This window comes from Clarias gariepinus, chromosome 19 (genome assembly GCF_024256425.1).
Source record: "Clarias gariepinus isolate MV-2021 ecotype Netherlands chromosome 19, CGAR_prim_01v2, whole genome shotgun sequence".
NCBI classification, from domain to species: Eukaryota; Metazoa; Chordata; class Actinopteri; order Siluriformes; family Clariidae; genus Clarias; species Clarias gariepinus.
In genome coordinates this window covers 19,827,727-19,849,234 of record NC_071118.1, presented here as the reverse complement: position 1 = coordinate 19,849,234, position 21,508 = coordinate 19,827,727, and the positions used below count along the sequence as shown (strand labels likewise).

At 36.8% G+C, this 21,508-nt stretch overlaps 3 protein-coding genes across 6 annotated transcripts in view; 1 reads left to right on the top strand and 2 right to left on the bottom strand.

Moving 5' to 3' along the window:
• Positions 1 to 1,655: 1,655 nt before the first annotated feature.
• On the bottom strand, positions 1,656 to 4,999 carry rpl28 (ribosomal protein L28). Its single transcript, XM_053479230.1, has 5 exons — positions 4,940 to 4,999; positions 4,194 to 4,285; positions 3,419 to 3,542; positions 2,680 to 2,798; positions 1,656 to 1,793 (listed from the first exon to the last, which is right to left on the bottom strand). Exons 2-5 carry the CDS (start codon positions 4,272 to 4,274, stop codon positions 1,704 to 1,706), a joined length of 414 nt encoding a protein of 137 aa, XP_053335205.1. The 5' UTR covers positions 4,275 to 4,285; positions 4,940 to 4,999; the 3' UTR covers positions 1,656 to 1,703.
• Positions 5,000 to 5,256: 257 nt separating this feature from the next.
• Positions 5,257 to 15,543, top strand: LOC128508033 (uncharacterized). The gene is made up of 7 exons (XM_053479229.1): positions 5,257 to 5,759; positions 5,928 to 6,036; positions 7,127 to 7,239; positions 7,327 to 7,426; positions 8,435 to 8,562; positions 12,965 to 13,059; positions 14,510 to 15,543. The coding sequence occupies exons 1-7, from the start codon at positions 5,669 to 5,671 to the stop codon at positions 14,546 to 14,548; spliced, it is 675 nt and encodes a 224-aa protein (XP_053335204.1). The 5' UTR covers positions 5,257 to 5,668; the 3' UTR covers positions 14,549 to 15,543.
• Positions 15,544 to 16,054: 511 nt separating this feature from the next.
• The window catches only part of sec16a (SEC16 homolog A, endoplasmic reticulum export factor), a 28,514-nt gene continuing 23,060 nt past the window's right edge, over positions 16,055 to 21,508 (bottom strand). For 3 of the 4 annotated variants that reach the window (XM_053479226.1, XM_053479225.1, XM_053479228.1), the window contains 3 exons: positions 20,960 to 21,019; positions 18,888 to 18,965; positions 16,055 to 17,011 (listed from right to left, as the gene is read on the bottom strand). In XM_053479226.1, coding sequence (XP_053335201.1) covers positions 16,946 to 17,011; positions 18,888 to 18,965; positions 20,960 to 21,019 — 204 coding nt within the window. In that variant the 3' untranslated portion in view covers positions 16,055 to 16,945. The remainder of the gene's footprint in view (positions 17,012 to 18,887; positions 18,966 to 20,959; positions 21,020 to 21,508) is intronic. The other variant, XM_053479227.1, reaches the window with a different exon arrangement.

Sequence of the window (21,508 nt, the reverse complement as noted above, 5' to 3'; positions counted from 1 at the left end):
TAAAAACTTAGATAGATAGATAGATAGATAGATAGATACCATTATTGTGATGAAGCAGAAGCTGCCGCAGTTCTCTCAGAGTGGCTGTGAGGTTCTCCAGCTGGTCATGTAGACGGATATTCTCCTCTATTAGAGCATGGATCGTATCCTGCAGCTCAAATGCATGGCAATTTACACCCATGAACACCAACACACACAAACACAGGGCTCGCAGTAGATACATGGTCTCCATGCAGGACTGAATGTCTGGCTTCAGTTCCAATTGTACAGAGCTCACAGCTCCGAATAAAATGCTGATTGCATCACAGTGACACATTATTGATCTGATAGAGGGTTTGATCAAAAACGTGACTATTGAGCACTCTCACACAGAGATTAATCAGGCTATCTGACTGAGGCATGTGTGAATGGAAAGACAGTGGGATACAGGTCAATTTTAAGCATCCATTTTGTTGGTTCCAACCCCAGAATTTTTGGCAGGAAATTCAGGCACCTTCTTCGTCATGGTCAAGGACACGCTGGATTGCAAAAATTGTTAACACTGCAGGAATTGACCCCCAATGGGGTGGCACCATCCTTACACACTTATTCAAAGCAAATGCTTTGCCATAGTCTGCTTAGCTGCATATTTTAGACAGATGGAGGAAACTGGAGAACCCAAAGAAAACCGAAATGAACATGTAAATTCAATCAACCTAAGGGCCCTGGAGCTACCTACTGTACTACCCCTAGTTTGTAACTGCAAATCATTTTAGTATTTGATGTCTTACCTGCCAAATAATTTTTTGGCCTTGACCTGCTCTTTAGTGGATATCACTTTTTCATCCTTACCACTGGGCTCACACGTGCATGTTTACCCTAGGTTTCATTGTTCCATGTTCACTCAACAGGAAAGGCCCACCCAGTACCCATAACTGGTAATAATCCAAATAGAGGGTGATACCCACTGACAGTGGTTCTGATCATCACACTGATCAGTCTACCCAACTCCCTACCTTTAAAGCAGTCTAAAGCTAGAACAGTGGTTCTGAGTATTTATAACAAAAAGTCCCTCACTGGAGAGCAGCGCAAGCATGATTAATATTTTGATGATCGAGATGATAACTATTGATCAGTTCAGCTTCTGGAAAGAGATAATCACCATCATAGGCTAGGATCAGTGTGGTCAAAACATGCAACTGGATGAAACTGTTGGCAGTCTTTGTTCCACAAGTCTTCTTGCATGCATGTCAAACCAACAACTATGGTTTAACCTGGAAGTGGACAGACCACTGGGACAAGATACCCTCAGCACATTAAAAATAAATATTGCCTTATATAATGCAAGTCTGTGCATGGGTTTCCTTAAAACTGTGGCAAAAGCAACTCATTCAACAAATTTATAAGCGGAATATAAGGTGGTATTTACTGAATTATGAGGGTTTACTATGTGGTGTAGAAATTTCCATTCAACCTAAAATTATTCGCCAGTGTTAACACAAGGCAACGATAAAATCATCATATTTACTACAGCAGCCATTAACCCACAATTAACGTACAGTAGAGCAGGCCCGTTTGGTCCTAATATGGTTCGATTAAGATATAATATAAATAAAATTCAAAAGAAAAAAAAAAAGTACCATGTTCTACATGTAACCACAAAAACCAGAGTGGAGTATTTGACCAAAAATTTTTTATTAAGCATTTGTGGGTGTGTGCAATGTTTATGCACTCTTAGCAGCTCTGGAGCGCTTCTTCTTCACCACAACAGGCTTCTGACTTCTCAGGATGGCACTGGCACGCCTCAGAGCAGCCTGAGAGAGGGACAGAATAAAATATTAAATTAGTCCAATCTAAAGCAAGGGCTCACTTAAATCAGCTTAAAAACATTGAGATCATAAAAAAGTAAATTGTGAGGTTGTCTGGACAAACTCTGTCAGAGGTTTGTTAAACATTTTTCTTTAAGACGTTCAATACGAGTTTATATTGAACATCTTAAAGAAAAGTGTTTGTTAATCTACATCCTAACTTTGTGTTGTTTGCCTGGCAGTTCAACAAATACAGCAGGAGTCTGCTTTAAGATGTTTCAGACCTTTATAAATGAGATTCTCACACAAGTCTCCAATTGAAAGGATGCTATCACATCCTCAAACAAAATGAAGGCAAAAAGTAAGGACTAAGTACATTAATAACGAAGTTTAAATGAATAAAATGGCCTTAAATTATTCAGCGATCATTTCCTCAGCAGAGCAAGTGTGAATAGAAAGGGGTTGAGAAATGCCAATGAGGCTTGTGCTTTAATAAGACAAGAGATGTTTAGATCAGGTGATGGACACTGATGTGGAGAGATTGATAAAGTGATCCGTGTAAAACATTTTTGGTCAGTACACTTCCCCCCCCCCTATTAGTTTAGTTTACTGGCTATTAAATGTAGACGTATGCAGGGTGTCATCTTCCAATATTTTTAAACCAGAATCCTCAAATCCTTAAAAGAAAAAATTCTTACTTTTACATGTAATGACTGTACAACTCTGAACTCTAAATAAATGTTGAGAGCCATGGAAAAGGAAAACCTCTTAGTTCAGTAAACAGTAAAGTTGTTTAGAACTTTACAAGATTAAACTGACATTTTATAAAGTGCTCTCAGGTTCCCCCACACACCCATTCTATACAAGTTTAAAACCACGAATGTGTCCTTACCATGCAGAGATCCCTCCTGTAATTGTTTTTGCGGATAATGTTCCTCAGGCGGTTCAGAGTGGTGCGAGAGTTCTTGTTGATTGTGACCTTCTCGTATGCTTTCGCCGGTTTGCGGTGACCTGAGCATAGCAATGTTTTAAAACATTACTCCAATTGCAAAAATCAACAGTCCTACCCAATATAAACATTTTCAAAAATATTTTTTTTAATTCCTAACACTAGGCTGCCACTAGAGAGAAGTGGTAGCACAGTGGGGAAAGAGTCAACTGATCAGAAGGTTATGAGGGGGAACAGGTCATAAAACCCGATAACAGTAACAGCCCACATATGTAATAAAACCACAAACTTGTTCTATTTGTGACCATATTACATTAAAATATGCAGATCTGAATTATGTATGCAGGCTGCTTTTATGTTTGCAGTGTTACACATGTGATCAAGTAAAAACTCACTTGTTTGTAAACTTTAACTCAATACAAAAAAAATATTTTTACTGTGATCCAAGTGTTTCAGAAGCATACATTTGTGTTTTGCTCCTCTAACAGACATTCTGTCAACATTTAATATTTTTCTACTTTATATGTAAAGTGCCATAAACAAATCATTAAAACATTTTAAATGTAATGTACTTAGGAATTCTCTTACTTTTTTTAATTATATACATACACACTTTAATTACACCCACCTTCTACACCATCAAGACCAAATTTACCATTACAGGATAAAATGTTGGATTTACCTGCACGTTTCTTCAGGACAACCACAACACCCTTGCCATCAGCTGCCTGCTCTACACCGACGGTCTTGCGGTGAATGAGGCCGTTGAAGCGGAATGCATTTCTGGCCTTCAGGTTGTTTGGCTCCTGAAACAGACAAAATATGAAATGTGTTATACTGCCTGAATGCAGCATGAAGTTTTCAATGCATGGCCAAAAGTAAAGTTATTTCAGAAGTCCAGCAACAAAAAATAGGGAGATCTGAAGTTAGAACTAGATAACCATTTAACAAATCATCAAAATCTTAAAGGATTGTGCTAAAGGGTTAAAAGGAAAGCCCATAAAGCAACGAACTTAAAAAAAATAATAAAATAAACAGCAACCACTGTACAAGCCTTTTGAGGCAGTGTTATGATATAGGGCTGCTTCTGTTGGTTGGGAATATGCTCAGCAAAATTACGCAACAATAAAATCAAGTCTGTTGACCTGAATGACCAGATTATCACATCAACTGAGTTTTTCTTTACAGATGACATATTCCAAATCAAATTGTGCCAGGGAATCATTTTCAATCATGAGCTGACCACCACATGTGCTGTAATAAAAGTTTAAGATAACTAAATTAAGTTTTAGTGTTTTTCTTTTTTTGGCCAGGCAGTGTATGACAGCATATTAATTTGTGCTTTGTTGGCTGGTACATTGTATACATATTTGCTGAGCTCTGCAAATTGTAATGTTACAGGTCCATGATACCTAGTTTGCATCACCTTCATGGCAAAAAAAGTCGTGGCTACTTACAGTGCTGTAGGTCTGTTTGTTCCTCTTAATGAGAAAGCTGGAGTTGTTCCTGATCACCATCCACTGCAGGTGAGACGACATGATGGCAGTTCCTGAATGACAGCGGAGAAAAGACTAATCAATACCACATCCTATTTTAAATTTCACGTCACGAATTCTCAATTTTTATTCTTATATTTATTCAAAATTAAATTACACAATCTTTGATAAAATCTGGTTAGTTATTTATGGTAAATCTAGACAAGGGGTGCAGGTATTATGGTCAGCCAAATGGCGCGTGCATCAACCCAGAGTAACGTTACAGCTCACTCGGCATGTCAATACCGGAATTTAACACTATATACACTCACAGCCATTACACGTATATCACAGCAAAAATATAGGAATAAGAAAAAAAAAAAAAATATATATATATATATATATAAAGAAAATGTTTAAAAAACAGTTGGTGTCAGTTAAGCTTAAAACTGAAAAATGAAGGGAAATGTGTAAACCTAAACTGTTAGCATGGGGAGCCTGGGCTCGCTACCTAACTTAGCTTAGCATAACCTCACGAACTGGAGGCCTCAGTGAAGACGGAGATTTTTGATGTAAAACGTTTAAAAGACTCAAGACACAACTTCGCTTTCTTAACTATAAAAAACTTTATACCTTACGACACAAGTAAAAGTGTGACTAACACTCGACTTCAAAAAATAAACGTGTTTTTGAAGTATATTAAAGACGGCACAAGCCGACCACGCTACCTTTTCCAGCAGGGGAAGAGGGAGAGAAAGGAGGGAGTTCCGGTTCCGGTCAAAGATATATAGATCCTTACGCCTAAAAGTAAATACAAATTAAAGCATTTATTATTGTATATATTTTAATTATAGCGTAATAAAATGAATATAAAAATTAAATATTAATAATAGTACCAGTACACATGTACGATGCTGTGGCTTGTAAAAATAAAATAAATAAAGAACTATTTATTTCAGCGTTACGCGGAAGGATATGCCGTATAAAAAACTTTTATGGTTGACTTCGTCAGATTTTCGCGTCATGTACACGTCATTTTCGAGCGACGCGCTTCCACATGACATTTTTGTAAATAACAGTGGATTCGTAATTATCAAGTTAGCTGTTAGTGGTGATATAACATGATTTCGTTTGCGTTATATATAGTACATTATATCTTTAATAAAGCGCTTTTTATAATGAATGATTTATGAACTTTGTATCATGTACATCCGTCTAGTTTGTTACTGCTGAGTACAGTGACTTGGTCAAACATTTCCAAGCTTTTAAGTTGCATTATGGATACGTTTACCTTCCAGTTCCTGTGTCATGACATTTGTTTATTTTTTGGTTTCTTGTATAATTCATTTTCTGGTTACAATGTTAGCACACCCGTGTGGTATCAGGTAGCTTGCTTTTTAATGACTTTAAAGATTAAATAGGTGTACGCGCACACATTAACGCAATAAGCACACGTGATGGAAAATGAAGAGCGTCTGGAGTCACTTGGGGAGAAACTGTACGACCTCATTCATACTAAACACCCTGATATGGCTCCAAAGCTAACAGGTACTAATGTAACTGCATGAGGAAAATGTACATGCAATATAAATAAATGAACAACTGTAAATAGCCCTTTATGTATTTCAGTGCATATACAGTATGTATATATATATATATATATATATATATATATATATATATATATAATGCATTCTGGAAGCTTTTGTGCTGCAGGGATGCTGCTGGAGCTTCCAGAGGCTGTGATTGGTCAGATGCTGCAGGATGAAACTCTCCTTACTAAAGCACTGGAGCGGGCACTGGAGGCCCTGCACCCTGATACCAGGTAACACACATGATCACAGATGTACAACCTGGTAACAAGTAACAACACCAACAGCATTTGTACAAGCATTGCTTCCTGCTTCTTAGAACAATATATTCAAGACTAGCTTGTATAATGTGCCCAGCAGAGCTAAGACTGTCCCCACTGTCTTTTAAATATAAAAACACAGTGATATAAGAACTAATCATTACTGTTCAAATCAGTTTATAATGTTAATATAATGGTTTACTAGGATGAGTCACATGACCATCTGTTAACAAGCTTTCGTATTGCCTCATTAAAAGCACTGCTATTTCTTTATCAAAAGTGAATCTCCTGAGGGCTGCTTTCAGGGGACCAAATAGGTGAAAGTCAGATGAAGCAAGTTTTTGCAGAGTGTCAACAGCAGGGGCATAAGTGTGGGGACACACTTATGAAAGATCACAGCACCCTCAGATAGAAGGGATATTAATCCAAAGTTTTGGCTTCAGCTCTTCTATGAGCATCCCACTGTAATGAGCACTGTTAACCTTTTTCCAGATATTGTTCCAATACTGGCCCGTGAGAATCCCAGAAAACTGTAAACATAAATTTTTCAGCTGATGGTTAACTTTAAAAAAAAAAAAAATTGGTCAGCTATGAGGATGTTTCCGTTCCATACTTTGTCATTTAATTTGCCATTAAGGCTCGTATAGTGATGGATCCATGTCTCGTCACCGGTAATGATTCTCTTTAAGAAACTTTCACCTTCCTTAGAGTATCGGTCAGAATTTTGTTTGCAGATATCCAAATGCTTCTGTTTATTCTCTTCCATAAGTTGTTTCGTGATTTTTGCGAGATGGGTACCGAATCACTCCACGCTGCTCTTCTTTCATGCAAATCACAAGAGGGGCACCTATATTTACTTGCACCGCACTTACAAATAAATTGATGCAACACTTTTACACCTGCACAGCAGTGACTGGTGAGACTGTAGTTTTGAACAAAAAGCTTTGATAAGAAAGTGCGGCAAACAGAAGTTTTAATATAACCGGGGTGCGGGTAATTTTTGACTCGCTCTCGTATTTTGTAATTTCATGACAGTTGTGTATGTGATCATTTGACTTTCCAGTAAACCACAGTCACAAGCTGATGATGTTGACTCTGTGTCATCCGACTCCCTGGGTGAACAACTGTATGAACTCATCAACCTTTACAACACCGGACACACTCAGAAAATTACAGGTTATCATTATATATGCACATAAATCTTATAAATATAATCCATATCATATTACAACGATCTAAATAATTCTCTGTTGATAAACACAGGGATGTTATTGGAGCAGGAAAAAAAGATGGTGCTTCAGCTGTTGTCGGATCCTGTCCTGCTCGAGGAGAAAGTCGACATGGCCTTGAAAACCTTACAAGGGTGAGAGAGTTTATTTGTTTCTAAGTGATCAAATCAGTTATAATTGTAAAAATTATTGTTACAGTTATTAAATAGGATAAGTTCTGCGAGTTCTATGCAAGTCAATTAATTAATTACATATGTTAAGATAATTTAGTCATCTGGACAATTCAGTTTTCAGAAAGCAAACTGATGATTAACTGTTGATAACTGTTTTCATTTGTGATGTTTGTCTAAGTAATATGGGTTGCTATAGGGAAAATTATTAGGGTAGCAGAAAATGCAATAAAGAATAGTTTATTAATATTTGTAATAGATTTATTACATGGAGTTACATAATGTTACCTATTACCAATATAGCTTTGCTATGTCAATCCAGCAAGAAGAAAATGGCAAAGAAAGAAAGTCATCACTTCTCTTTAGTAGTATTTCAATTTAACGTTAAAGTTAAACCGGGATTTGGTGTGAATCGATCACAGTCTAGGTGTCTCAGAGCCCATTGCACCTGTGCATGTGAACCTACAGCAAAGGGCGATCAACTTGTCACTAAGTTGTGGAAGAGGCGCATTTATCTGTGGGATCATGGCTTCACTGCACTGAGAAAACTTTCCTCAGCTTGATGGGGTCGAAGCACTAGTAATACACTGAGATAAGTGCATTGGGGATTATATAGAGGAATAAAGGTTTTTACTTTCATAATTGTGTTCTGTTAATCTGCACAATCAAAAGTCCAGGTTTGACTTGAACACCCCTTATATGCTCACTACAAGGTATAGTTAGCCACTTTACAATGATTATTTCTAAACTCAAATATTTTTTTTATTTTAAAAATAATAGGAAAATCAATAGATGAAACCAAAGTAGTTCCATTTGGCTTCATTTTTTTCAAGTGCTGAATCTCTTTTAATAGGAAACTCCTAAACATGTGTAAGTTTGTTTGTAAATCATTACATGTCATTACAGTTTTTGCACCAGTACAGTTAATCCTCTTGCATGCCCCTTTTTTCTGATTGATTTTCTTTCTTACAGATCTGGTTGTAAGCAAGGGGAGACTTGTGTGGGTGACAGCTCTGACCAAGACGAAGTAGAAGCAGTTGGAGAGAAACTGTTTGCACTCGTGCGAGACATGGAACCGGCCCACTGTGCTGATATCACCGGTGAGCATGTTGTAGGTTTTTAATAGTAAACTATGCAAGTTTTATGTATGTGCAGGTGTTTGTGTAATGCTTGATCTGTTTACTCACTCGAGAACACTAAGGCATGGTTTTAACACCTGAATACCAGTATGTTTGTGTTTCCTTTCTTCTTCTTACCTTTGTACATTAGATTTATGTGAGTGCAGAGTACAGAGCAATGCACTTGTGCAGATTGGATAGCCCTTTGCAAATAGTCTATGACTATTGTCTGTCTTCCAACACTGGGTATAGCCGTCCCAAATTTTCTTTACTTTAGTAAGTGCATTTTTTCTGTGCTCTGTGATAGCCTTGAGTTGGTAATGCAGATTTTCTCATATATATTATTCTCGTCTGTATTTTCTCATTTAAATGTTCTGTAGTCTTTACTGGCTAGGTGGCTCATAGAGTGGGTACTCTCTTAAAAAACGGCCTAGTTATTAATTTGGACAACTTTGTTTAGGAGTGAGTCTTTTGGATTTCCACCATAATCCATGTTGGACTAAGTGAGTACCCACTGAAAACCACGCTACATGGCTTGTGCCATTGTTTTTTAATGTCTGAACCTCTAAGAAGGCAAGGTTTGGGATCAGCGATGTACTCACAGCCTCACCATTAACCATCTAGATGAAGCTGTGTCTGACTGGCTGATTACACAGCAAACCTGATTTTAATCAATAGATAAATAAACTAGTATAAAAGAGCCAATAGGTTTGGAGAATAATACAAAATACAGTGGCCAGTCATCCTTCTTGCCTCCTTATTAGATGAGCACAATGATCCTGTTTCCAAAGTTGTTTTAAGCTGGTAATGACCGGTCATGCTCAATGAGCTATTATGGCCACCCTGAAGTTGGCACAAGTAGATGTGAATGGGGAAACACAACCCAGAACATGAAGTGCACTTTTATGCATAGCACATGTAATATTAGGGATTGCTATAGGTCTTTATTGCCAGTTTTTAGTATTTTGTCCATCACCGTAGATATTTACGGCTTTAAACTAGCGCTAGTAGTACTAGCTACTGCTTTTTTTGCTTAGCAGGGTAAGTGCAGGAGACTGCACTAATTCATGGCAGCCCATGGAAGCTAGCTCTTATACTATAAGGTCTGGTTCTCCAAAGATAATGATCTTTACTGAACAAACTAACTAAACAAATAAAATCTTTGAACTGGCGACTTTGATGTCAAAAGATTAAAAGCTAATATAATATCCTCTGTGGCAGTAACAGTTTTTATACTCAAAATTAAATTGGCCATAGCCTCTTTCTCAGGCACTATAGATCACAGAGACTATAAGTTATTAGGCTGTGGTATACTTCACAATGAATGTCATTTTAGTAACAGCTGCATCAAAAACATTATGATATGAAGAGTGTACACTTTTTGTTGTTATTCCACTGTGTATGAGAATACACTGCCTATTTTGCATTTGAATACACTGCCTTGCTAGCATTAGAGCATTTTCCCAAATCTACAGTGTTAATCCCCCCTTCGAAAGAGTTGATGATCCGGGTTATGAAGTAACTCTTTTTTTTTTTTTTTTTTTAAAGCATTGACATGTTTGTATGGTGCAATCTACTGTATAGTAGGCCCTACACAAGGGTGCTGGTTTAAAAATAGAAAAGCCAGCATGACCAGATGAACTACTCATGCGGTGACTTGCTGACTCACCAATGTCCTATCGTCCAGTGCATAAGTGTGCCTGTATGAATTAGAACATTGTGGACATCACTCTTTTAAAAAAGCTCAATTGCTTCTGGATATTACTTACTGGATGCCAAAACCTGCATACAAAACCAGTAACGGAAGCACTTTCAGCAGGAAAACACATTTGATAGCGTTGAAATCCTAAACAACACTCCGTCTCCTTAGTTACCGCTTCCAAATCAGTTGTGATGTGTCTTTGAACTGTTCGTGTTGTGTTTCACTGCAAACTACCTTCTAGCTAATGCAAAACAGGGGAATCTACACTCTACATAGTGCACTAGCTTTTCATTTTATGCTTTTTTTTTTATCCCAGAGGAGTTAGTTATCTCCTAAATAGTTAATGTTACCAGGACATCATTTTACGAAATGTAAATCACAGTATATTCCATTGTATTGTCATTTGCATTTACAACAGAAGCACTGAATGAGCTAACGCTTTCGCTAGCAAATTCCACAAAATCTAGGAGGAATCACGTATTTGTACACAATCTGAGGTAATCGTGTTATGATGATAAATTAAACTTCTGCAAATTAATATCCTTATTACCTTCTTCATCCATACAAAGTTTCCCACAACATGCGACATATGAAAATTAACAGCAGGACAGAAGTTATAAGTTGCTAGGTTATTTCTTTATCTGTGTGGCAAAGCTCCTGGAAATCTAGTATATAGTACCTATAATCAGGTAAATATAAGTTAATATTTTTTATTTTTTTATACCTACAGTGGTGTTCAGTGAGTAGAGCTCCATATCCATATAATAACTTTGAATTTAAATCACATAAATGCTTTGGACACCCTACACATTCTATTTTAAATCACAATATAAAGAAAAATGTGCTAAATGGGTTATTAGTTTAATGTAAGTGAAGAAAAACAAATATAAGTCTTTTTAAAAAAAAATAGCAGTGTGGAGTTTAATTAAAGAGGTAAATTATTCTGTGAAAAACAGGTGTCAAACAAGTTCCCCTTATTTAAGGATAAATGCAGAAAAGGTTGTCCTGTGCATTTCTCTTTGAAAACCAGAGTAAAATGGGTTGTCCAGACATTGTTTAGAAGAACAGCGTACTTTGATTCAAAAGTTGATTAGAGATGGAAAAAAAACATACAAAGAAGTGCAGAAAAAGATAGGCTGGCTCTGCTAAAATAATACCAAATTATTTTTAAGCTTTAAAATGGAGACCAAAACCAGAAAGACGTGGAAACAAACGGAAAACTACCATTCGATTGGATCGAAGAATAACAAAATTGACTCAAAGAACATCTAAAGTTACCTGTGAGTACTGTTACTATTAGAAGACGGCTATGTGAAGTCAAGCTATCAGCAAGAAGCCCCCGCAAAGTCCCATTGTTGAAAAAAAGATGTGCTGAAGAGGTTACAGTTCGCCAAAGAACACATTGAATGGCCTAAAGAGAAATGGTGCAATATTTTGTGGACTGATGAAAGCAAGATTGATCTTTTTAGGTCTAGAGGCTGCAGACAGTTTGTCAGGTGACCCCAAAACACTGAATTCAAGCCACAGTACACTGTGAAGACAGTGAAGCATGGAGGCACAAGCATCATGATATGGGGATGCTTCTCGTACTATGGTGTTGGGCCAATTTAACACATTTCAGGGATCATGGATCAATTTGAGTACATCAGAATACTTAAAGAGGTCATGTTGCCTTATGCCGAAGAGGAAATGCCCTTGAAATGGGTTTTTGAACAAGACAACAACCCCAGACACACCAGTAAGCGAGCAGCATCTCGCATCAGAAAAGTTGTGGCCTAACATTAAAAATGCTGTTTCTGAGGCAAAACCAAGAGGAATTGTGGCGTGATGTACATACAATTGTCACAGATGTGAAGCAGTTCTCAGAAACCATGGTTATACAACTAAATATTAGTTTAAAGTTGCACAAGAAAGATTAAACTTCAAACTTTAAACTTGTGTTTAAACGGTAAATTCATCACTTTATAAAGATGAATGATGACTGCTATTTTTTTGGACAGACTAATATGTTTTTCTTCACTTAAATTAAACTAATAATGCATTTAGCAAATTTTTCTTTATTTTGTGATTCAGAATAGAACATTCATTTGTGTGATTTAAATTAAAAGTTATTATATGGATATGGAGCTTTACTCACTTTTTTCAACACACTATTATTTTGAACACAACTGTAAATACACCTTAAATATACCTGTATTCATGGACAAAAATACAGAGTAGCCGAATGTTGGTTAACACTACTCCTGCCATCCACTGTTGTGACTGATGTCATGGTAGTCATGTGTCTGCCAAAGGTCAATGTGTGGTGGATGTAGTTCAGGTCAGACAGACTTGTCCATGTTTTTGGTCACATGAACAAATTATGTTTGCACACTCCCAAGATGCATACAGGATACTTCTGTATCTGGACAACTGTTTTCTCTTTTAGTGGCACTAAGAAGCACCTCAATACTCTTGCCAGATTCAGTCTGGCTGCTAAGGGTGGTGATGTCTGATGAAAATGTGCATCAGTGATCACAGTAGACTTGTTTGTTGAAAAGGCATGCACACACTAACATCAATGACTATTCATTTGATTCAACTGTCCTTCAAACCGTCCTTGTTGATTTTACAGGACAATGTAAACAAGAGTTTTGTAATGTGTGTCTTAATAATAATGTAATGTGTATTTATGGTGTGTAGGGATGCTGTTAGAAATGGACCTTGGTACACTGCATCAGCTTCTGTCTGATCGGACCATGCTGGAAGTCGCAGTGCAGCGAGCAAAGAGCGCTTGGGTGTGTGCACTCTCTCTCTCTTTCTCACACACACACACACACACAAAATGTTTATTTATTATTTGACAGAGGGTTTAAAACGAGTAGTAGCAAGCAAGAGCAAGATCAGAAAACTGGCAAAATTTAAGGGACAATAAGTCAGTTGCAAAAAGTGTATGGTTATACCTTATTTGACAGTTAGTTCCGACAGAGTAATCTGATTGGACGAGAGAAATTACACAAGGGGTAATAATAGAGCGTAACGGCACTGGGATGTTTAAATGTATGTATCACTCCATGTCACAGGTGTTTTAACAAACGCTAATTTCACTCACTGTTGGTCGCCAGCGAGGGTGAAAGTAGGTTGGTACGCTACGTAGTACTGGAAAGCGGGGAAAGCAACTGCCTGCCAAAACCCACATTTAAAATCAGTCAAGGCTGAATCCCAAATCCCTTATGCCAATTCTGATTCAACCCTGGAAACTCATAAGTTAGCTGATACTGCCAAGTGGAAATATAAAGTAAATCTCGTATATTTCTACTGTTCGCCACCTTTATGGGTTATTCGCGCTACCAGTCAGAGCAACATAAGTGGTTAAATAAGAATTTAATAATCTGTAAAAATATAATCTGTTGATAATAAGTGTTATATGTAGAACTGTTGTTTAAAAAGAATTTCACAATCGAGTTTCTGCTCTTGTGCTGAATATCTGACTTTATGCCTATCTCTGCAACACCTCTCATGTGAAATTGCTTAAATAATCGATTAATCATTAATGGTCAACCCAAATGGTAAAACAAACAAAATAATATAAAAAAATACAACAATGACTAGTAGTGTAACATACAGTGTGGTTTAACTGTCATAGTGTGAAATACAGTTTTACTGCTCCTGTATGATGTTATTTCTCTATAGGTACAGAGCCCACTCAGATTTAAAAACCACAGCTTAATGTACACTTACATTAAACTAATAAAGCATTCTATTAACATAGGTTCTTACACTAGTCTAATATAATTTTTAGCTAAAAATGATTAAAGCTTAGAATCCAAAAAACGCCCAATCTGGCAACACTGCTCGCTCAACTTTGCACAGCCTGACCAGGCAAAATATGATTTTATTTGCAGACGTCAATATGTCCTTCCTTACAAACAAACTGCACCCTCGTGTGGTGTATAAAGTAATGTCTGTGAGCTACAAAGCATTATTACCCCAAACAAACATTATCTGATAACGCATTCATTCTTAGGTAAATTCTTACCAGCATTTAATTGATCAGTAATAATCATTAACATGCCTCCTATGCTGTTTAGCTAGTGTTTGGTTTATGCAGTATGTACCTCAACATTATGAGTATTAGGTGTTCATGAAACCTTTTTATAAATTGCATTTTGTTTATGAACTCATTGATTTATAATTTTTTTAATATATTAACTATTGAAATTACTTTCTCTTTTCTTTTGTTCGCAGGAGAAAGCACTAACTAATGTGCGAAAAGAGACACCATGAGGACTACATTACGTCTTGTTAAACAGTGAAAGTAAATGCCAAGAATGAAGAAACTTGAAAGGCATGACGACATAATCTTGTTATATTATGACACTTGTCCTGCATATGAACTTTTGAGATAAATTGGTAAAGAGTATAACATGGTTAGCTACATTCCTTTTAAAAGGAGAAAACTGACTTAACTTGAGATGTAAAAGGGTGAGTCAAAAATTATTCGCACTCCTATTATATGAACCTGACATCAGTTCACTACAGTGCGAGGAAAACGACGGAGGCCTCATTTGTAATTTGCTTGAAAGAAGAGCAGCATGCTGTGATTAATCCTTTGTGGTCTGAGGGTTTACAGTACCTGGTGCCGTAATAACACGCAAAGGAGTATAAACAGAAGCGTTTGCTTATCTGCAGACAAAATTTGGACCGATACCCTAAGGAAGGTGAAAGTTACTGGAAGAGAATCATTACTGCTGGAAAGATAAGAATTCTCAATGAATTCCCACTCCTTAGAGTAAACGGCAGAGTGTGGAACAGAAACATCCTCAATCACGACCAAGAAAAACTTCACATGGCAATCATAGACTGGAAACAACTTTAAATATCCTCCCTCTCGCTCCATTGGATCTTCACCTGTTTGTCCTCGTAGGGCTGCTTTCAGGGGACCAAAGATTTACTTCTGATAAGGAAGTAAACATGAAGACAGCAGTGCATTCGTGGCATGCAGCACAGCCTAAAATTTTAATGAGGGAAAATGGAAGCTTGGTGCCAGATGGACAAAGTGTAATAAAAAGCAAGGAGATTTTGTAAAAAAAAAAAAAAAAAAAAAATGTATTTGTCTATTCTAAAAATTAAGTTCTAGCCAGAGGGCGGATCATTTTTGACTCACCCTCGTAATTGGACAATCCCATGTTTCAGTTGTATTTTCCCGTTGCACATATACTGAAAGGAAATTCCTCTCCAGTCCTGATAGCAGGAAGGTGATTCGCTTAATGCAAAGAACATGTATTTTATCCACAACGCAGCTCAGCATGTTAACTGAAAAAGCATGTGTAAACATTCTAGCTTAAGCCTTACAAAACTTTTGGTAGACAAAATAATGAATGTAATAAAAAATATTTAATAAAATGAATAGAATCAAATAAGCACTCTTTACAACCATGGTGAGCAGAAAATCATCTCACAACACACAGCATGTCAAACGTGAGGCTACAGTGAGACCAGGCCTGGTCCTTTTTTCCAGTATTTGGTCATCACGTCCTGATATTTGATGTAAACGTTATCTGAAGCTGGTACCTGCCACGTGATCAGATCATTAGATGAAGGAGAAGGGTCACTATTACAGTGACTGAATCTCTCTCACGTGTGTGATGACATAAACCATGTATTTGTGGAGTCATATTTTAAACATAAGCTTTTTGGAGGAAAGGTTTCTGATCATTTTAATGCAATGCTGAGAAAAATGATCACATTTCACATAATTTAAATTAACCATCCCCACACATTACAATATGCTAAAGAGCTCAAAAATATGTTTATTTTTATAACTTTTTTCCTTTTGAGTAATTTTACAGTGAATTTGAAACAATGGAAAAGTCCAGGCTTCCTTCAAAGGGGTCGTAAAACCTTTGGAATTACAAAAAAAAAAAAAAAAAAAAAAACTCCCTCGCAGTGGGCACCGGAACGAGACTAGTGAAGATTAGGTTTATGAGAAAGAATTAAGGGGGGGAAAAATCATAAATCAAAAAATAAATCTAAGCAGTGAAATCTGGAGAAATTAATATAAATGACAAATCTATTAGAAACCTAGAAAAGTCTACAGTTGCATCAGAAAAGCAGGGACAAACTACAGCTCATAAATATTCATTCGGATATACAGATTTGGGATTTGTGGTGATTAAAAAAAAAAAAGTTATGATCTAGTGTCTCGTTCCGATAGAAAGCCTTAATAAATATCTAAAATCTCCTAACGACCCTCACTGATGAAAACAGGCAGGATGAACACACCCAGCACTGTCTGCATCCAAACGGCACTCCCCACTCTAGTTTTCGCGCACACACACACACACATGCACACACACTTGCACAAACATATGCTGAAATGCAGTTAATTAGAAAGGTCTAACTGAAAGCTAAACACAATTATTGCACTTTATGTTCACACCTACTGGCGTAGGAGCAATCCAGTCTAAATACAGGGCGGAAAAAAAGGAAGATGGAAGAAAAGTGAAAAGACACAGATGAAGGAATCCACAGCTTTCTTTATGGTGTACACTATGCAAGGTAAAATAAGACGATGATGAAGATGAAGACTGGGAGGCCAGATGCCTGTACTTGTCCACTTCTGATTCATTCAGTCTGATGAGATGTAAAAACACACTGATTTGCAACCACAGCTCTGTCGGCTTATTTCAGTGTCGGGTACTCGCGCTGTCCCAACCGGCCTGGACGGGAACGAGCTGGAGGCACAGACTACGAGAGAAGAGAGACATTGTAATATTATAATATACATTTTTTGACTTGTGCAGTCAGTGAGAGAAATTTTAATTTTAGTGAAAACAGATAAACCTCTTGTCCCGATCTAAACCATTCCTCTCCCCTCTACTGAAAACAGACGAATGGGCAGGGCTTCTCAAACAGCAGCCAGGGCCCATTACAGTAAATTCACTTGCACTCACCCACTCTGTGCATAATCCAGCTACTTAAATATTAAACACATTATACACTACACTACTGCTGGGCAAAAACAATTCCATTCAACCTCCTTTGCTTACAGCACACATTGTTGGTGGCTAGTTCATTTGTGAAAATGATTCCTCATGCTCCCAGAAACACTCTTTCACCCTTTGAATCCTGGAATATGACTGTCCCATTAGGAAAGAAAAACTCCATAGATAACCCATGGTCTTCAGGATCACAACACTGCCTCCAGACCTGCACATCCATGATGTGCCTCATCAACGAACACATTGCTCTGAAATAGGGTCAATCTGGACTCATCAGACCACATGACACATTTTTCCAAAGTTACACAACTTAAAAGTCTTTTTCTGTCTTACTACCAAGTGGTTTTCTTATAACCACACAGCTGTTTAGCCCCAATCCCGCAAGTCCCCTGACACTGTGTGTGGAAATGTTCTTACTTTCACTATTAAGCATAGCTGTAATTCATACAGTCGATTTATATATATATATATATATATATATATATATATATATATATATATATATATATATAAAATTCAACATGATTTCTACTCACAGTTAATCATGATTTTTTTTCTGACCACATTCCTTCCATGGAGTTGATGGTTCGTACTACTCTTCCTGATTTTAATAGCAGGTTGAACAGTTTTCAACCCAATTCCTGTCATTTCAAATCTACTTAGTTGTTTTCTTTCCCTGATGCAGGCCAATAATTTAAGCAACTTTTTGTCAGGTACAATAATAATTTGGTTAATTATTGACTCTACAGACTTCTTATTAATTCCTGAACTTCCAAGACAGAAACGCCATATTACACATCTCAGTCATGCAGTTTGTTGATAAATTTATTTTATGGTCGTTCAGTTATATACACCTCAACTTTTGTTCAACCAATTTACAATCAAGCGTGCATTAAGCATTGCTTATAAAATTACATACAATAATAAATTTGACACTAGACTTTGACAACAGTACCCGAGTACCATATAGTATATGGTTATTACTTTGGTCAATTTAACAAAAATAGTTGAAATAGTGAAATAATGGTTGACTTGACATTAGGATAGATGATCTGTTAGGATTCTACCAAAAATGATTAATCGGATAAAATGTAATTTTGCTTAAATAAACAGCAATGTAAAATAAATAAGAGAAACAAAGATTAATTGGTTTTCTTTTTAGGAAAATCTACTTTTATTTTTTAAATGCAAACAGCATTTTATCAAAAATAAACATTGTCATTATTCACAACACAAGGAATACTAAAATGACGGAATTGAATTAAGTGCATCGCCTCAGATGCAAAAATTTAAAAAAGGTATTTTAAATAACTTTAAGTATCAAAAAAACTAAGGCACACTGTTACGCGCTAAAATGCCTCCCTGCCACGGATTGCCCCCCTACATAATCTCTATTAAATATTATATTAGAACATAAATTCATAGATTTATGATTTACAAATTACAAATTGCACCAACAAATTTGGTTATAAATAAGCAAAACATAACGCAAGCTTTTAAAATGAATTAAAAGAAGCTTCGAGGCAGAAGATTTTGCCTCGATCATTTTTTGTAATTGAATTACTCGAGTTACTCAAGGAATCGTTTCAGCCCTAAAACGAACTTCGAACGAACGATCTTACCTGTGCAAACTGGGAGGGGTTATAGAAAGTCACGCCCCCGGGGGGTGGAGCTCCCTGGACAGGTAATTCTGTAGGGACCTAAAAAAAAAATAAATGAATAAATAAAAAACATCATGGTATGAGCATAGTGAAAGTGTATCATCTACATAGAAACAAAACACACGCGCGCACACACACGGGATTTATGTACGTATAGTACAACTAGATAACCACTTTGGACAAGTCTGAAAGAAATTTTTTCCGTCATATACGGTTATTACCTAAATGTAAACTTTATTTATTCCAAGTCAACACCTAAAACAAGTAACTGCCATTATAAACAAATATCTTTAAACACCCAAAAGCTATGTAAAATAATATGGTTCAGGGTGAGCCTCTTTTCCTCACCAGGAAAATTCTACTGCTGACTATTTCCTGTTTCTCTTGAATATAAATGTGTCCCGGCACATCAAATCAGGTATGAAGTCGTGTTTTGGGTGATTTTAGTTATGCATGTTTTCATTTGTGGTTTAATTTTGATACCAAGTTTATTACTATACAATGTCCGTGTGTGAATTTGTTTACGAGGAGGACTTCGGGGAAACTTAAGATCCTGTTAATCCTATTTTTAGAATATTTAAATGAGGATTCCATGATTGACACCAGGTTTCCCACGCTACCTCTAAAAATAAAAGCAGTGCGGATTTACAGTGAAAAATCCTAATTTCTTTCTTTGACAGCTGAGGTAATCAGCTTGGATAGTGCTCATTATAGTGCTTTCTAACTATGTTTAGGATCCAAACTTTCTCAATTCTGTTGAAAGGTCAGTAAGATACGCTATTTAATTAACTTGTTCTTGCTAAAATCGAAAATTCGGTACATTTCACCTACTGCACATTTTTGGACGTCTAATCTGTGTTACTTTATACCAGACTTGATATGATGGGTCACATATACTGTATGCTGATAATTTAGTTAGCTTTAGAAATGCCGTCACATACTGGCACTTGTCACATAACCGTGAACACAACGATCTTTGGATCAGGTAATGCAGATATCTGCGTGTACTATACAGACCATGAAGACTTAAATAAATAAATAAATAAAAATCAGTGGATGCCACATCATGAGCTCTTGCTAGTCATTGTAATACATCAACACTTCCGCCGTACGGGGAAAGCTACAGATGTGATCAAAACCAATACAAATCTATGGAGGGAGATACATAAGTACAGAAGCTTCAAGAAAGATGTCCTGTTTAAGATGCACGAGTCAAAAATTATATGCACTCAGCATATTTTAAAAACATTCAATATTATCAAAAAGAACTGAAATTAGGTCAAGAATTTTGTCTTTTCTATAAGTTAATTAAACAAATTTAAAGAGTGCAAATAATTTTTGACTAACCCCCATCCAATTAGTAATTTAACACCCCACCATGCTCTGTGGTACAGGTTAAAAAAGAAAAAAAAAAAGGTAAGCATGTCCAGTTGATCTCATCGGATCAAAATGACCAAAAGCATTTAACCAAAGGTTTATGTACATCCAGATGTGAAGAACCGTACAGATATAAAGGTAACGGCACATAACTGTAACTGTGTCTCACATGTCTTACATGTTTCATGTTCTCTTGCTTTGAGTTGGGCAGATATTTATAAAAAGTAAATAAATAAACACTTGAGAGTATATTTTCAAAAGCCAGAGTAGGAAAGGCGGTGCTATTGTTGCAGCTCGATGTGGCATCTACCCTTTTATATTCAAGATACAGCACAGCTACTGATGCTGATTGTTAACATGCAGGGGAGCCGGCGTTAGTGTGCGCATGCTGGATGGGAAATGAGCAGGATTACTCAGGGCTGCACCAGCTTTGCTCCCAGCCAATCAGGGAGCTCGGAGCTGGGCAGGTCAGAGCTGAGGACGTTGCTGGAGTGGTGGCAGAGAGTGGAAGTGGAAATGCTGTCTGTGTGTCTGTCTGTGCGGTTGTTTGAGTGCGTGTGTGTGTGAGAGAGAGAGAGAGAGAGAGAGAGAGAGAGAGAGAGGGAGAGGGAGAGAGAGAGATGGTATGTGTAGTAGTGACACCCAACTGGTGGTACCTGGTTTAAATGCCGACTCACTTCTCGTGATAAAGAACTCATTGAACTAGAACGTGAGAGCTAGAACAGCAGGAAAAATCAAACACCACAACAGCGAAATTAATTCCATGCAGAAATCGGAGTGTCAATCAAGACACAAAACCTAAACATCAGAGCCATTTTTCATTCACAGGCTCACCACTGTGTGTGTGTGTGCGTGTGTGTATGCGTACGTGCGTCACACACTCTGACATCTCACCCCACACACACACTCGTGCACAAATGCAATTTTACAGGGATTTGGGATTATAAACACTGGGAACAGTCATAAGCGATGTTAGTTTCCATAAATGTTCCACATGATAAATAATGTGTTTGGAAAATGTGTGCAAGTGTATGAAATGGGACTAACAGACATTTCAAAAGCTTACTTTTTTTTTTTATTGTCATGACAATGTTTATATAAAGTATGTTTAGGAAGATTATTGAAAAGATGAGTTTCTAAGCATTCTGGCTAAATCTACATGTTTTTTTAAAACTCTAATTTAAATTCAAAGGCTGCATCAAAAA

Bases quoted from the DNA above. Each gene is read 5' to 3' on its own strand.
- rpl28 (XM_053479230.1), bottom strand. From the start codon at position 4,274: ATGTCGTCTCACCTGCAGTGGATGGTGATCAGGAACAACTCCAGCTTT. The intron at 3,543-4,193 runs GTAAGTAGCCAC...TGTCTGTTTCAG, and splicing joins ACAAACAGACCTACAGCACT to GAGCCAAACAACCTGAAGGC. The intron at 1,794-2,679 runs GTAAGGACACAT...TCCCTCTCTCAG, and splicing joins ACAGGAGGGATCTCTGCATG to GCTGCTCTGAGGCGTGCCAG.
- LOC128508033 (XM_053479229.1), top strand. From the start codon at position 5,669: ATGGAAAATGAAGAGCGTCTGGAGTCACTTGGGGAGAAACTGTACGAC. The intron at 5,760-5,927 runs GTACTAATGTAA...TTTGTGCTGCAG, and splicing joins TATGGCTCCAAAGCTAACAG to GGATGCTGCTGGAGCTTCCA. The intron at 8,563-12,964 runs GTGAGCATGTTG...TATGGTGTGTAG, and splicing joins CCACTGTGCTGATATCACCG to GGATGCTGTTAGAAATGGAC.